Source organism: Varanus komodoensis, unplaced genomic scaffold, assembly GCF_004798865.1.
Source record: "Varanus komodoensis strain SLA01 unplaced genomic scaffold, ASM479886v1 scaffold7_3, whole genome shotgun sequence".
Lineage (NCBI taxonomy): Eukaryota > Metazoa > Chordata > Lepidosauria > Squamata > Varanidae > Varanus > Varanus komodoensis.
In genome coordinates, this window is record NW_025336480.1 from 5,723,982 (window position 1) to 5,741,513 (window position 17,532).

A 17,532-nucleotide genomic window follows, 5' to 3' on the forward strand; every position below is an offset into this window, starting at 1 on the left:
AATTTAGCATGGATTCATAGTCAATGATAAAATGTCAGGTTTTATTCCTTTCACTGGGAGGAAGCAGTTGAAACTGACTTTTGAGTAAATTACAGACATGATTGGGCTCCTTTCTGGGTTGTACTTTGTCACCCCTTGCACTTGCAATGTAATCTGTCGCCATCAAAGCTTGGCTAAAGCAGTTAACTCTCGTGTAACTCTTAAATTGCTTTTATGGGACATCGTGCATGCTAGTTTTCTTGTCTAAGCTGTTCCTGCATCTTGGACCAAAGCAAAAATAATTTAGCTTGACATATGCAATGTGTGGGTTGCTCAGTTTTAGAGTCCTGATTACAAATAAGCAGCCTTTTGCAGACCGACACTGGAATCGAGCGCTGTGGATTACTGTTTCAAAATCTGGCTGAAATATTCAGAGACATGATGATTACGAAGCATAAAAGTTGTTCCTCATTTTGCCAAATGGCAAGAACAGCTGGCATGTGGGCCTGTAGGAGACCAGAGTAGTTCATAACTGTTTTGAAATAAGATCAAATGCCTTGCCCTACTAAGACCCCCTGCCTAGAGAATTGCATGTGCACTGAGTTTACTGTTGGATCAAAGTATAGTTACCTAAAAAGTTACTTTTGGCCTAATCCATCTGAAAAGTCAGTAGTTTCCTGGATAATAGCTGTAAATACAGGAAGAAAAAAATTCTGCATGAGCACCTTCCATGCATTAACAGTGAAAAAAATAGGGAAGGGATAAAGGTGAGAAAAATGGCCACAACTGGTTATTATTTCCCATTAAATGGAATGCTCCCATTGTAAGATTTTCCACATCTTTGAAAAGTTTGGAATATTCTGTTCACTTACCACACCCCAATTCAGAAATGTTTGACTTACGCCATGATTAATCCCATGACATCCCTGTTGTGTGACAGAAAGATGAGTTCAGTGTTCAAATGGTAATCAGTGTGTGTCAGGAGTCCTGCCCAGGGTGTGAACTGATGTCCTGAGGGATGTCAGGTGCGGATTCAGTCTGTGTGACTCCACTCAGCACCGGTTAAAGGAGGGGACTCAAGGGAGACAAGCAACACTAGCAAAGGAAGCATCCTCACTCCAGCAGGCCAAAGCCAGGCATGCAGTTTCTGCTCCAACCCATGCATTTCTGTTCACAAAGGAAGGAAGACAGCTTGCTTGGGGGAAGAGCAGACTTCGAATTTCTTATCCCAAATAGGAAGGCATTTCTTCTTAGTCCACTGATGTAGTGGCTGGGTTGCAAGATGACAATCCACAAAGGGTTTTGCATTGTGCAAATGCAGACCGGTTCCTGCACAGTGGCATACTCATGGGCAGCAAACCACCCTCACAAGCCGTGTGTTGTTCTAGGGGTTGTTCTACCCGGATTGAGTTGTCATGGCTGGTACCACCTGGGTGTCACCCGCTGTGATTGCTATTGTTTCAGGCTTGCCACAAATTTCTTTGCCATTTGCCTTTTTCTCTACCCCAGAGATCATGAAATCCCTGCCTTGGCAGCCACTGGTAGCCTCTTCAGCCCGAGTGGCACCGTGCAGGGTGATCAGTAACCAGCAAGCCTATTTCTTAAAAGCCTTTTGAATGCAGTGTGTACAAATGTGGCCATTTGGGCTTTTGCTGTCTTTAGTGGAACTTCTGCAACCGTGGAGGTGCACAGTTCCGCTAGCGTGGAAATTGGAAGTCACAGGTGGGACAGAGTCCCGAGGGGCACCTGCTGGCAAAGTACAGCAGTTGTCAACCCTGACCATTGACCCAAAGAGGCTCCAAATTGGGTGGGGTGGGGGTCTGCCCTTTGCTTTCTTTTCACCACTGTCAAAAAGCAAGCAAGCAAAGGCACAAGTGGTCTGTCCTCACAAAAAATGGGTGGCAAGATTTATACCCCCTTTGCAGCATGATCCTCATTTTTTTAAATCCTAACAAGCTTAACCCTGGCACTTCTTGCCAGGGAGATGCCACTGTACATTCCACCCTCTTCTTGGGGAGAAGAGGAACATGGACAGCCACTTGTCAGAACTCTGGGTCCCCTTTGGAAGGAGCATTTGAGCTTGAGGCAAAGGGGATCTTTTGGTAAGAGATCTGCACAGCTAGGTGGATATGTGTATATGCTCTATTCAGAAGCCACCTTTGACACATTCCTTTTAGGGGGGCTCTTCTCTAAAAGCCACTGTTGTAGACTTACCTCTAATGGGGGGGGGTGCCCTAAGGAACAGGAAGGCTTCTGGATGTATGAACCTGACTTAGGCATTCCTGCAGCCATCTGAACACAAGCTGTGGAGACATTTCCTACCCAGGGCTGATGATTTTTTTTTTTTTTTTAACGGAACAAAACAGATGTATGCTGCTAAATCAATTTTATTCCATCACTGTAGAGCTTGAGTGCCCTACATACATCCAGTGTGTGCCATTTTCTCTCATGGAAAGAAAAAGAATAAGGGCAAAATGAAAACGGGACCAGCTCTTATGGAAAGCTGAATTTATCTTCGTTTGGAACCAGAGTCAGGGTGAAAGATTACTTTGTCCTGAAAAACAAACATGCATTAAGAATAACTTCATCAAGCTTCACTTTTTCTCCGTCTGGGATGCTCTGGAGGCTGCAGAGAATGCTTGTGATCCGGATACACCAAATATCCCAAATATCCTCTGCAGAGCTGCCCCAACCTCTTGGCTGTGTTGGTCAATGTAAACATTGGCCGATCCTGAGAGAAATGCGTGCTTTGGATGTCAGAGCAGTCTCCAGAGCATCTAGATTAGGAGTGGTAGGGAAAAGAACTGGCCAGAAAAGTTGCTCTGGGGCTTTAATTTAGGCAGCATTTGCTAATCATTGCTGAGAATATCATCAACACCAGAAGGAAATGAGCTGAAGAAAGAGAGGCAGAGAACACCAAAGTGGTCCTTGCTGGTTTAGGCTAGAGACTAGTAGCTTGGGAGGTCATTCTAATACACAATACATGTGCCTGGCTAAATTGAGTAAGGCTCACAGTGGTCTTACGTGGCCAAGTGTAGCCTCATGTCACATCTAAAAGGAGGAGTGGATGCCTTATCTGCTGCTGGGATGGGCAGCAGTGGACAACTGACAGAGTTCTTCATGTACCTTGTAGAGACTTTGAGGTGGTGGTGGAGGAATCCATCTGGATGTGAAGGAAAGAAGCAGCCGGAGGAAAGCTGGCTTCTTGTTGTTTGTTTTCTGTGTGGTATTTGAGGCCGAACAAAAACACAGCTAAGGATAGGGAAGAAACTTCCTTTCCCTCTGCTTGAACATCCTGAGATAAGGCTCAACCAGGCATAATTCTGTTGAGGAAAACCTCTTAAATCTCCTATCACTACATGTTCCTGTGCATGCTTCCCGCTGTTCTGGTTTGGGCTCAGGGAAAACCAGGATCCTTGCTAAAGGGGAGAAGCCCTCATACTCTGAACTAAAAATGAAATCAACCTTTTTTGTCATAGAGGAAGGTTCTTTCCCAAGCTGTCTGTCCTTCTCAGCTTGAAGGGGGAATATTAAGATCATACGCTTTGACCCATAAAAACTTTGGAGTTTTATCTTTGGTCTATGCAAGCAGACAGCCTGTAACTGCCTCCCCAGAGAAGCCCAGAACTTTCAAGGTTTTGGAAAGTGCATCTGATAAAGCAGTCCAGCAGAGAGAGGTTTGGATTTACACTTTTAATGACATCTTTTTTTCCCTTAACAATAAATTCTTTAGCCGCAATTTCCCATCTCTAAAATAACAGTGACAAAGTAACATTATAGCAAAAAGCTGCATGCGTGTAATGAGCTAAGTAAAATATATTTATTCATATATATAGAATTATCCCATAGTGTTCAATTCCTCACAGAAATTTCCTCTTAGAAATTTTAAAAATTGGATATATCTGTTTTCTTCCAGATAAAACTGTGAAACTATGGAAAGTCAGTGAACGAGACAAAAGACCAGAGGGCTACAATCTCAAAGATGAAGATGGACGGCTCCGAGACCCCTCCACAATTACCACACTACGGGTAGGGCAAATGAGACTTGGCTGCCTTTTTCTGCCAAAAGAAAAAAACTAGACTGTAACTCTTTATTTCTAGTAGCATGTATTATCTCACAACAAAGCAAAGCAAAGCAAAACAAAAGCAGCACTTCTGCCTGAAAGCCTGTGTTTGTTTACATATTGCATATAACTAGCACATACAAATTGTTAATTGCCAAAGTCATTGTCACATAATAATGTTTGATGATATGAAGAAGGTAGCTGTTCCTCGAGGCAGTCCTCCAAAAACATCTGTGAATTCTTTGGATTGTGGAGAATTTAGCACTGTAACGAGGTTTTTAGTAACAAGCACGTGCCTCTTTGGGATGCCAGCTAGCCTCAGTTTCGTGTGCTGGGACTTCTGCTTGGACTTGGGAGTCCACTAACTGGACATAAATAGGACAGAACTATCCATCATTCTAGACTGGATAAGAATAAAGACAGTTTCATATGCAGAGGTTTTCCTACACAGAGATTGTCTTGATGTAATACTTCCCTCAATGGAGTGCTGTTAGCGTGAAAAACATTTGCATTGTGGTTCACACAGCATTGATACGCTGCATGTGTAGCAAGATGTGCAAAGCGATAATAGATTCAAAAAAATAACACCTCCAACCTTGGCTGTAGAACGGCTTGGCTCCAAATAGCCAAGGAAAGGTTCTACCTAGAATAGGAGTTCCTGGATCAACAAGACCAAAAGTATGTCAGTGCCAACGGGATGGAAGGTCTGGCTGTTCCAGTGCTTGGCCCTCTCAAGAGAGTTAGGTGGCTGGTTTCAGTTGGTTAACTGAATACCCCTGCTGTGGATTGCATGATTTTCTTCCAGTGTCAGTCAATGGAGCTGTTGCTTTCTTTTTCTATGGAAGGAGCCCTTCAGTGAAAGAATGGCACTTCCCGTGGGGAACCGTGTGTGCTCTAGTCAGACTACTTGCCTGCTTAGGATCTGAAGCTGGATCCGTGGTGGTTTGGGTCTCTGTGTTCTCAAAGCATGCGTTCTTCACAGAAAGACCTTGTCTTTTGCCTCGTTACTACTGGCAGAAGAAGCTTTGAACTACAAAGTGTATGATGGCATATAAACCATGAAGACGCATTCTTTTCAGACTATTGTGAGATGTGCTTCCTAGTCCCATTACCCCATATTGTACAAAATGGCTGGTTTAGAACTGGCCATTAGGCCAGCATTTTTAATATGGATGCACAATATTAATTTTGAACAGTTTTATATGTGGTGTTACAATTACTCTGGCTCCATTTTATAGCTTCTGGTTTCTTTGCCTACCGGGCCAGCAAGGGCATTTAATAATCTCAGACAGCTAATTAATTCTCACTAAGAAACAAATGGCTTCCATATTGCATTGTCCCTTCTTGCTAGTAGTCACATTGTTCAAGGCTGAGTAAATGTTTTTGCTGTGCTACGTGTATGTTTGCTGTCATTCTGAGAGCCCATTAAAAGAATTTGTCAGAGATCCTGGATGTCTAGACCGTTATGTGCAATAGAAAAAGCTGGGCCAACTATTGCTGTTATCTTGTTTTGTGTCTCTTAAAGGCACTGTCAAAAGCATATGACTCAAAGGCTATCTCCTCTGTGTCTTAGTGCATTAGAGAAAATGGACCCAGTATGTAAGGCAAGCTCACAGTGCAGGGCCCTGAACTGGTATCCTTGCTTTGCCTGAATCTAAGTACGCATTTTCCACACACAGAAGTGCTTGTTTGGACCAGGGTGGTATTGTTATACTGACCCAATCCCACAGTAACCAGAAATTAGCTCACTGAATAAACTTCAAGACACACACAGTTGGAAACAACTCTCTTGACTCAAGTGGAATGTACTCCCGAGTAAAGCAATGTAAACTAGTGCTGCAAGAGATCTGATTGAACGGGAAGGAATGTACAAACCCTTTCAACTGCGCTTAGTAGGCAGCAGGTTGACTGCACTCCAGTCTGCTTATTGCTTTTAATGTTGTTGTTTTTTTTATTTGGATTTTTATCGGTTTCTGTGCAGTTGTGACAGACAGCCTATGTGCTGAGCATGTATTATACTGTAGGGTTGGTGTTCGATGGATCAGCATTTTGATAGCCTTTCCTGTTTAACATATATGCAAGTTAGAACCCAAGATCCCAGGCATTTAGGGTGCAGTATATACATCTAGGGGCAACTGTACCATGGGGCAAGGTGAGGCGATTGCCTTGGCAGCTGACGTTGGCTGCCATCAAGGATATTAGAGTGGAAGAGAGACAGAGCTGAATGAGATGCAATCCGCAATCCACTGAGGGCCACAAAGACTCAGATGTATGTATTATAGTGTTGCTAGACAAAAAAGAAGATGAATATGATAATAACACTTGCCTTCCCTGTGATTGATGTCACTGTATTATTGTATTTGGCTGTTGCCGTTTCAGATGCTCTGTAGGTTGTTCTAGGGCAACCTAATTTAATCTCCTTCTCCTGCTTTACTTTTTTGTCTATTTGTTATTCTGCTTTCATGGACCAGTGAGAGAGAATTTGGTTCACAGAATAAGTCTTGTCTAGTAAGATTCACTGCAAATACGACAGGCTCAGGAGTGAATGTAGGTTCGCTGTATGCACAATAGCCCAGCTTCTGTGTAGCGGGAGCAAGCAATGGCACAACTCCTCCTGCTGGCCGCTTCCGCTTTGCATTTTGTGTAGAAAAGAGCCCCATCCTATGCTGTTTGGGGCGACAGATCAACCTGGAACCCTGCGTTATTGTTTCAATTTAGAAACAAACCATGGGTCAAACCAGAAGCAGTCAGCAGGCAAGACATAGTATATGTGGTCATTCTTGCATAGCCCCCAAACTCATGGATTAAGCAACCCATGACTTGCCATTATGTTTGAACTGGGCCTGTATGTGTACAGGTAGAAATGTAGTTTTGAGAATTCCCTGATTGTAAGCTGCTTAGGAAACCCCAAACTGCACCACGCCTCCCCTATTGGTATGTTCCAGTATGTTCATCATGCCAGTATCCTAATATGTGACACTGAATCATTTGCCTTCTTCTAGTAGTTTTAAGGTCCCAACATGTGAGGCCTGAACACAGCAAATTTCTTCCTAAGGAAAATATTATGAGAGCCAGCCTGATGTGGTCATCAGAGTGTTAGACTGGGGACTCCTGTCGTGCGGCTGGCGCTCCTTCCCAACGAAAGCAATCACTCCAGTTGATGCTACAGAAGTCTTTATTCTGCACAGTATTACAATTACAGTCGTGTATGCTAGGAAGTTGTCCTCTCATTCTAATTAAGTTCAACTTACATGGTGCTTTTGAATTCTTCTGGGCCATCCTTCTGGGGGCGGGTCACTATGACTCCTCTCCCTGCATCGCTAAATCAATCTCGATTCTAATTGTCCCACTCTGCACATGCGTCTGCGGGAATGAGCATCCTCAACTGTTTCAACTACATTATCTCCTAAATTCCCATCCTCCATATCATCACCTGGTGCAGTTGTTTCCTCAACAACCACCAAATTGGTCTCTGTATGCTGTACTGTGTTGGCATCTCCCAGAATTTCCTTACCTCCTGTACTTTCATTCCCATCGTCTGTGCAGCTGGGGAGTAAAGCTTCTTCTGCTGGCACCAGAAATACACCTTCATCAACCCTCTGGTTCTCATGGGAAGTTTTCTCCTCTTGTGTGCACGCCAAGGACTCTTCTGAGTCTGTGCGCACGACGGCTCCATAGGTCTGGATTCTAACCAGTTCCTGCTTACCAAGTCTACTCGGTGACTTTGAGCCAGACACTCACTCTCAAACTAACATACCTCACAGCATTGTTGTTGTGAGGGTAACACTGAGGTATGAAATCCACCTTGGGATCCTCACAGGAGGAGAAAATGTGGGAGAGAAATACAACATAACAAGAATGATGACAACAGCAACATGAAAATAGGAACCTTTCACCTTTTCTTAAGACTAGAGAATCATCACAAGCTTCATGCACTGAATACTTTTAGACTGAGTTTTGATATCTGTGACAAAAGCAGATTTTGGTGTGAGCTGGTTCTGTAAATAGGCAAGGTATACACGTACACACACATATATATTATTTATGTGCATTTATTACCAGCACATCTGATTTCAGTTTGTGGGCTTTTTGGTGCCCCTTCCCTGAAAGACATGGTATATATTTAGGTTCCTTGTGACCTTTACTTTTCCTTAAGCTTATTTTAACAACCATTAAATTATCTGGTAGTTTGGGGCCTGTGAAGGTCAGAAAGTTAGAGGAGAAGCTGAGCAATGGAATACAAGGATTTTTCATGCCTGAGAGCTAGGTGATTTATCACTGTCAGATAGATCTCTCCCACTGACCAGGGTGAACTTTCCCTGAATGATGAGTATATACTGGGAAAAGTTATCAGGGTTCCTTCTTTTTGGCTACTGTATAGAAGCAATACACAGACCCTGGAACCAGTGTGGCTTTGTGGCTTACGAGATACCATTCATGACTCATTGGCAACCAAAGCCAATAATCAGTGAAAAGCAGTGGCGTGTCACAAAGCACACCCCTTCCAATGCTATGTTGGAGAGTTCGATGTGACTGTTTTAGCCCCTTAGCTGAGTGCTTTGCTGCTACAGTGTGTGTATGCGTGCAAGGGAAAGAGAGAGAATATTTTCAGGTGGGGGAAAGGAAATGATGCACCAGCCCCTCTCGTACAGGGGGGAACAACTTGTGGCCCTCCTTGTGATTTTGCCTAGAGTTCCCATGATCTATCACAATTGGCTGTGATAATAAGAATTGTGAGGCAACATACCTGAAGGGCCACATAGCTGCCTTGTTCGCATAGAAGATCCTGGAACAGAGTGGGAAGAAAATTAGGACCAGGGTTCCATGGAACACGAGGGTACAGTGCATGGGCAGCCCTTGAATGTCTGGTTTTAGTGTTCCTCTCCTTTTTGTTTTTTAAAGAAGCGTTTTTCTGCATCCAGTGTAACAAGGCAGGCTTTCACAATCATGTTGCCAATCACGTTCAATGGAAGGGACCGGAAGGGACCACTCCTCCTGCCAGTCTGCATGTGAAAGCTGGTGCTGCAATTGCTTTGGCAGTCTGAACAGTAGCCACAAACCAGGTGATTAAAAAGACAGGAGCACGACGGGCAAGCGTCAGCATGCAGCTACTTAGCAGCAGCATTGTCTGGATTCGCCTTAATCCCCGAGTGAGCTAATTCTATCAGTTCCAAAAGAAGCGAAAGCACTTGTTCTTAAAAATCTTCCAGAGGTGCCCTTGCTGTGATTTGGAAAGACTGTTGCTATGTTTCTTTAGTTTAATCCAGTTTTGAGAGAGATGCATATATGTATTTTTAAAGTTCGTGTGAAAAGTTTTAAGCACTGGGAATTAAATGTGTGAAATGTTATCCTCAGCTGGCATGCATTTATGGGTGCTGAGGGGGAAAATGTAAACCCTGAAGTCAGATGAAAATTAAAAGTAAAATATACAGTCTGTGGCAACCACATAAAAACTGACAGGTGTGCAAAATACAGTGGTACCTCGGCTTACAAATGCCTCAGTTCATGACCAAATTGGGTCATGAATAGAAATTTCATAAAAATTTTGTCGCAGGTCGCAAACTCTGCATTGGGTGATGAGCACGTTGTGCTGCCAGGGGGAGGGAGGGGTGGCTACGTTCGAACTGGGGAAGCAGGGGGTGGCTGCAATTGCGCCCGAGCGCACCCACCCCCACGCGTGCGCCCGCCTGCCTCCCCCCACCCCCCGGCACAATCACTTGGGGGGGGGTGGCAGCGATCTTTGTTGTTCTTTGTCACTTTGCTTCAAATTTTTGTGAGTAAAAAAAAAAGTTGCAGAACGGATTAACCTTATTTACATTGACCCTTATGAGGGAATTTGATTTGTCTCACAACCAATTTGGGTCACGACCAGAGTCCTGGAATGAATTAAGTTTGTGAGCCGAGATACATACCACTGTAAGTTCAGTAGCCATTCACAAAAGGAGTAATTGATAAAGCAAACACTATGTCATTGCTTAGTGGGATAGGAAATCACTAGCCTGATTTTAGCCATTGTTGGTATGTGCCTTCAGGTCGTCTCCAATTTATGGGCACCCCATGAAGCAAGGCCCTCCAGAATGTCCAATCCGTGACAGCCCCTCTCAACTCAGTTCACTTCAGCGCTGTGGCTTCCTTCATGGGTTCTCTCCATCTCCTACTTGATCTTCCCTTCTGTCTTCCACCTTTGGCTTTCCCTAGCACAATTGTCGTCTCCAGAGAGTCTTGTCCTCTCATGATGTGTCCAAAGCACGGCAGCCTCAATTTTGCTTCCAGGGAAAGCTTTGGCTTGATTTGACTTAAGCCACAGCCGACAAAATTAAACATTTTGATTGCTGCTAACTGAGGATAATACTTCATGCATCTCATGAACTGGACTGTAGTCTAAGAAAGCTTATGCCATAATGAATGTGTTAGTCCTTAAGACTAACAAAATGTTTTCTCTGCAACAGACTCACACTACCATTTCCTTGGAAATTCAAAGCTTGGGTAGTGCATTTAATACACTTACACATAATACAATTTCAACATGATCAGGCTGGCACTGTCTGTATTTTTGCTTCCTAACATGTACTGCTGTAATTTCTGGTTTTTGTAGCAGGCAGCCCTAAGGGAATGCATAACTCCTACTTTAAAGCATTATGAAGAAGCAGTGTTCTTTCCTAATGTTAAAGTGTTTCTTATGTGGCACAGGCTATGTCATCAGTCTGTACAAGTAAAAGATATTTAAGCAAACTACTTTTTTGTTCTGCTTCTTACAGGCAGCAGTAGTTATTTAAACCAATTTTCCTGCTGTTGCTTTTCATATGGAGGTGCCATTCCAGAGAACTCATCTTCAACTGAGATCAAGAACAGCATGAGAGCATTTTAAAGTAAACCTCTCACTTCACTGCAACAGCCTCTTAACTTGTTCTTCATTAGGATGCTCAATTATTTTCAAAGCTCTGTTTCCCTCAAAATGTACATGTAAATAAAGGTTCCTGCACAGTTTGAGTAAAAAAGGGAAGTGACTTTTTTGTTATCAAAAAGAAAGTCCATTTATTTCGCTGTACTCACAGTTTCAGTAGCTTAGAAATGCCTCATAGAGATGCGGCTCTCTCCTTCTAGAGGATATATTTCAGTGTAAGAAATATAACAAGTTTTTCATTTGCTGTATACAGATTAGGAGAGCACTGTGTGCAGCAGCTTTATGGCAAACACTGGGATAACTCCTTGAAAACATCAACTGTATATGGAGCAACAATGAAAAAGGGAATGTTGTATTTCTTTGAGGAATGGGATTAAAAATAGAGCTGTGAGTGACATACTGCTTTTGTTTTAACCGGCAGAGCATCCCACTCATGTCGCCTAGCAGTTCTGGCAGTTGTTATTGCTTTGTTAAGTCAGAGAAAGTCCCTCCAAGTGGACAAGCCCAAGAGACCCATGTCTAAAAGTGTGTGAGGGCCATGGTCGGTTTAGGCCATTCTGAAGAGTGCGGGGGAAGGTGGATAAAGATTTGCCCCTTTAACGAGTTTAATGATGACCTTGGCAGCTTTTTCTTTTCTTTCTTCACAAATGTATGGCAGATAGGCCTATCATCTGATGGCTTTTTGCCGTGTTAGCTGAATGGATCATCCATATTTTGAGGGGCTTTGCCTTTGCCATCATACCCTGCTTGTGAGCTGCTCAAAGGCATCAGGTTTCCCACTGTTAGAAGGAGGATGCTGAGGGAGATGGGCAGGTGATCTGACCCAGCAGAACTCTGCTTAAGTGCTTCGGCTGCATATTCAGTTAATATTCCAGTAGGAAAATTTGTGCAGGCGTGAATCCAAACTGCAGTTCATTTTATTAATACATTTTATTTCATGGATAGAGATCACATGACCCACAGACTGCATGGGGCTGCTTGGCATCATTTGCAGCTTCCATTTGCCGCATTGTCATGGAAATTCAGTGGTGAGTTAGGGCCTCAGCCCTTCTGGAGCCCAGGAAAGAGGCTCCCTAGTCCCCAGAAATTGCCCATCTATTTTATTTGTAAGCTTCAGCCATTTATATTCACCTTTCTATAAAAATATGCAAGATGGCGAAAACAATAGTACAAACCATGCAACAATCAAACACAGATCCTTCCAAAATGACCATGTTTGAATTTTTAAAATCCAAAGCATCATTTAAAAATTCAATTTAAGAAGAGCATCAATCAGGCTCCATTTTAAAAGGCAGTAACCAGGAATGCCCATTGAAAAAAATGCAGACATCTTTTCTGGAAGCTTCTAGGCACCAAATGGAAAAGGTGCCTCATTCCTGTCTCATTTCTAACTTTTCCAAAGTTACAGCTGGAGCTGCCGGGAGGAAATAGCAGAACAGAGGCAACAAGGAGTTTGGGGTAATCAGGAGTGCAACATGCTGTTGCTGGGGCTGAGTTAATTGAACAATAGGGCATTGTGCCAAAGACTTCACAGAAAAAAGTGGGTTGGTGCATGTGCTACACAAATAGCAACCAAAGTGGCTATTTGTATTTTCCTTCCGTAAAAGCAGCCCTCAACACCTTTGCTGTTGGGGTGTGCCAGAATTTGATTTAGCCTAGTTGGAGTCTCTAAAGTCTGCATGTGGTTTCATCTATACTAGGGGATGTTTGCAAGAAATAATTAGCACAAATAACATCTGGAATTTAAATCTCTTTAAAGTAGAAATGTATTGACTTTGATCGTGCACTCTGCAAATCAAGGTTCCACTGAAGCACTGATAAAAGTACTTTCCCCTCACTTTTAACTACCCTTCCAGTTAGAAGAGAAGGCTTGCAAAGGTCCCCCTGGGGTGCTCAGCACAGCAAGATACTTTCTGTATGCTTTGATGAACAAAAAGGTGAGGGGAGGAATAGATGGGGCAAAACAGTTTCCAGGACTAGTAACAGAATAAGTGAATTTGAAAATAATGGAAACGTAACAGGCCTTATTTCCTGTGCTTTTCCAATGTTTTATTTTGATGACAAGTTCATTTTCTAAAAGTGACAGTTGAGTGAATATATTTGTGTGTGTAGATCAGATGCCTCTGTCTTACAAAGAGCTAATTGTTTTGAAGTTTACACACTCAGATCTTTCACTAGACAACTAAAGTTCTTCTGTATGTATGTATGTTCAGAAAACTGAACCCGCTTATATTTTGCTTCTGGGACTGCAATAGTTGGACCCACCTTAAAGAAAATGACGAAATAAGAGATGTACATATAAGCCAGTGTTGCATTTCCTTTCTCCATCATCTGTCCTGATGTCAATTCCACCCCATAATTAATATGCTTATATCCAGAGCTAGCAGGTACAGCCAGGTGATACTTAGTCACAGGTAAGTCATGGTTTGTGTCCCTCCATCCCGGGGTCTGAGAACCTGTAGTTCTGCCAATGGCACAATAGCCAGGTCTGTATGTGTCCTTGCCTTTTCATTACACCCATGAACTTAATTGGAGGGTTTATGTCCTGTACAAGTGAGGGCTGGGGCAGGTATTTAATAAGTATGAAACAGCCTTATACCATTAGTCCACCACCTAATCATGTGAACAAAATAGTGATAACGATGCTTTCTTAAGCACCTACAAAGAACTGCAAGGGCACTGTACAATATACAGTCCCTTGCAGCAGTATTCACCATATTCGACTTTTCCACATTGTGTTGTGTTACTTCCTGGAACTGAAATGGCTTTAGTGGACATTGTTATCCATTAAAGATACTCAGCACTGCAGAGGTGCAAAATATGTTTATGGTGAAACACAAGTTAAGTAGACAAAAACAAACTGGCCACCCACTCAGGAAGCACAGGGGATTCAGATGACATGCTAAGTTTAGCATGACATCTGAACCCCATTATTGAATTGAGATACCGCCATGCTTAATAAGGCATGCAGAAATGAAGTCTGTTTAACCCAGTCCTGCCTGCTTTGTCTGGCATCAATTTACTGAGATTTCAGGTGGGCACATTTCTCAGCTCTGTTATCTGAGATGCTTTTCATCTGAAGATTCTGGAGAACAACAAGCCAGGGAACGTCCACCCCAAATCATGTGCCATCCCACTGAACCATGCCCCTCTTCCCTACTGTTGGGTAGGGCAGGCCTGTTGAGTAGGTGAGTGATTACTGACAGAACCTTTCTTGTTTAATGACTGTATTTCAGAAAAGGATTGCTTTGTTGAATATCCTAAGTAGTGGCTCACCACGAGCGCTGCTGTCCACAAGGACAGTCTTTTCTAAAATTGAAGTATGTTGTACCGGCTGAAAGTAGGGATCGGATCTTAGCGGTGGAGGTGCCATTGCATTCTCACTGGTGCGTCAATAGAAAAAATGTTTTCTGTATCTGTGGTCTTTTAATGAAAATCCCAGTCAGAACCAAAGCAAAACATATGAGTTGTATCTACAGATCTGCCTGATGTACTAATGATGACAGTGTGGTAGTGGAGGAAGAAGACTTGGAGAGCTCATCAGGAACCAGGGGCAACCTGTGAGGACATGTGGCATGGGGAGTCTTTCATAACCAGGGCTAGAATGTTGGATTGTTTGAGTTCTAACACATCCCATCAGCCACAGGGCTCCCTGGGCAGGTTGCAGCCATAAAAACCATATAAACCATATAAAGAATAAAGGTGCACACTGCTAGGTTCTGGCCCTAAAGATAATCAAACAATGTTTCTTTTCTCTAGGGAAGTCCTCTGCAATGTGATGCTTCCTAGAAGTTTGGAACTACAACTCCCATCAGCTCCAGGAAATGTGGCTAATGATGAGAGTTGTTGTGCAAAACATCTGGACGACATCCACTTAGGGAAAGCTGGTTTTGAGCAATGAGGTACTAGCAATGTTGAGTCCTTATAAATAATAAGAGTTCTCATTAAACTTCCTTCAGACAAAATTCTCCCTTGTTTTTCTGAGCACATACAACCAACCTAGCAAGACTCACCATAAAATTGCAGTCAGCCTATTAAGTGGATGAAAGAAATGTCATCCAATCAGCGGAACACACTTACCTATTAGCTACAGGGAGCGCCTGGCCTTGTCTGAGCACACGAAACATCAAGGCAGCCATAGTTCCGAGGTGAACTTTGGTGTCACTTATTGAATTGTTCGCAGGGCCTTGGAAGTTGACAGCTGGCCATTACAGCAAGGGAGAGATAAGCTTCTGATTAGGTTGTGAGCCTCATAGAAGCTCAAGATGCAACATGGGTGTCAAAAAGGCCTGCAACATATAAATCATTGTCTTAATTTTGTACACAATGCCATGGGAGGAGAGGAGAGGAGAGGAGAGGAGAGGAGAGAGGTTGACTGGTAGTGTCTAACCTTATTAAAAGTATTCAGTTTCCCTTTTAAACCAGGGGTTTGTCTCTTACTGAAGCAAGGCAGAATAGAGTTTACCATCCTGCAGGAAGACAGAGATGGATGCCATTGGTTTGTTTTCTGAACCGTTTGTTCCTGTGACATTTACTAACAGCCAGAGCTGGATGCGAATGGCTGACCAGCAACAGCAAAGCCAACACAATAGCAAACAAAGAGGCAGCTGGATAGCATTCGTCTAGAGGATGCTTCTGGTTCTTGGTTCAGTTATGTCTGTAACAGGCTCCCTAAAAACAGAATGATCCCTCTTTTCAGCAAGGCGGTTTTTGCACAATGAACATTGCTTTGATTGCATCTATTTTCTTCAAGGCCGAACTTCTGTTGTGGGGATAGTCCCAGTGCTGGGTGTGCTCTAGTGTGTAGAAATGTGTGGGGAATGTCTACAGTGTGGGGAAATTCAACACCATCTTATGTTGGTATTTTTTGATAAATTACTTGGCATCTGGGCTGCACTATATAATATATATTTTTAAATAAAAACTGGAATAAATCTGAGATGTTTTATTTTCCTTTTTTTTTTTAAGGCCTAGAGCAGCCTTCCCCAACCTGGTGGCCCGCAGAGGCTGCTCTAGGCCTTTCAAAAAAAAAAAAAATCCCTGAATTCCCATCCAGCAGGACCATTGACTGGGAATTCTGGGTGTTGCAGTCAAAACATGTCTGGCACAAGGTTGAGGAAGGCTGGCCTAGAGAGTGTAATACTGGGTTTGTACAGCTTCCTCCCTCCCTGCTACTCAATGGGCCAATTCAGACATCATGAATCATGGTGGAGACACACCTCACCTCTAGTATGACTATGTGGAGGGGAGTCTTTCTCCATCTGGAGCCCTCCAGATGTTTTGGATGGCCAGCTTTCCTGACCATACTGGCTAGAGCTGAAAGGAAGTAAAGTCCAAAACATCTGTAGGGTGGCCGGTTGGAAGGGGAGAGCAGGGGACTGGAAACATCCTCATCTGTTTTAGGTTACCCACAAATTAGCATGCCATTTACACTTTGAGTTGTAGTTGATCCTATCTGTGGTTTGCTGAATGCATGTAATCCTGTTAAGTAGGGGGCTGGCCGTGGACACATGGAGCACATTTAAACCATCCCCACCCTGCAACTGTGTATTCTTCCCATTTTGGCCTTCATCAGGACTGGATTACAAAAGAGCATGATAAAAAAGCCCTGTGTCATATGTGGGCTGCACCACCAACCGGTTGTGCATGGGAGAGCATGTGACATTCCTTGCCTTCCTTCCTCACTTGAGGGCTGAACTACACACTACATTAAAGGCACTGGTGCAGCTAATGCGCACCTTTACCTCTCAGTAAGGATGGCCTTTGTACATGGGCCTTGCCACTTCCACCCCCCCCATTTTTTTCTCCCCCACTTTAGGAGCTAAAATGCACTGAAAACCATAATTTACAGCATCGCGTTTTTATTTTCCCTAGCCCTGTTAGAAAATCCCTGTAATGCTTGTATGATTGCAATAACTATGATTCAAGAAGTTTTGGGGGCTGCTGGCTCCAAGAGAAAAGAGAGTAAATTCATCTTCCCCCACTTTTCTGTGTGCCAACTGCTGGCTCCCTAGCAAATTACGCTGCCTGTGGAGCTGTACAAAGGAGGACATATGAAGGGAGGTGGGCCATTTATCCTCTGTCATTGCATTTGCTCTCCTCGCCTTAAAATATCCCAGAAAACCATCATGCTGCCAGTGGAATCCTGTGGGAAACAAGGAAGAAATGAAAAGTAGGTTATCGTAATGCTGTGAAAATGCAACAGCAAATAATCTGGAGAGACATGTCAGATGAGTGAGCAGGTAATAGATTTCCTTTGCAATCGAACGGGAAGATTGCCTGTTCAGCCTAAGTACAAGAGATGGGTATTCCCTTGCCAGTCGCAGAGGGGATTTCCAAACTCTCTTTGCCGCTTTCCTCTTTACTGAAGAAAACTCTCACCTGGATAGTGTGAACCTGTGCATGTTTGCTGAGAAGGAAGTTGCAGTGTTTTTAATGGAGCTTACTCCCAAGTAATACAATTAAGTATGAGTGTAGTTGCTATTCCCCTGACTTTTGCAGCAATTGGCCTAGGATAGGATAGGCTGTGAAGGTTTTTTCTTCACAGTCCAAAAACAGACTTTGCAAACCAGCTCAGCACCAAGT

General features: G+C 43.3%; 1 protein-coding gene across 2 annotated transcripts in view; it reads left to right on the plus strand.

Moving 5' to 3' along the window:
- Positions 1–17,532, plus strand: part of PPP2R2B (protein phosphatase 2 regulatory subunit Bbeta) — a 269,665-nt gene that overhangs the window by 190,290 nt on the left and 61,843 nt on the right. For both annotated transcript variants that reach the window (XM_044454367.1, XM_044454366.1), the window contains exon 4: positions 3,896–4,008. In XM_044454367.1, coding sequence (XP_044310302.1) covers positions 3,896–4,008 — 113 coding nt within the window. The remainder of the gene's footprint in view (positions 1–3,895; positions 4,009–17,532) is intronic.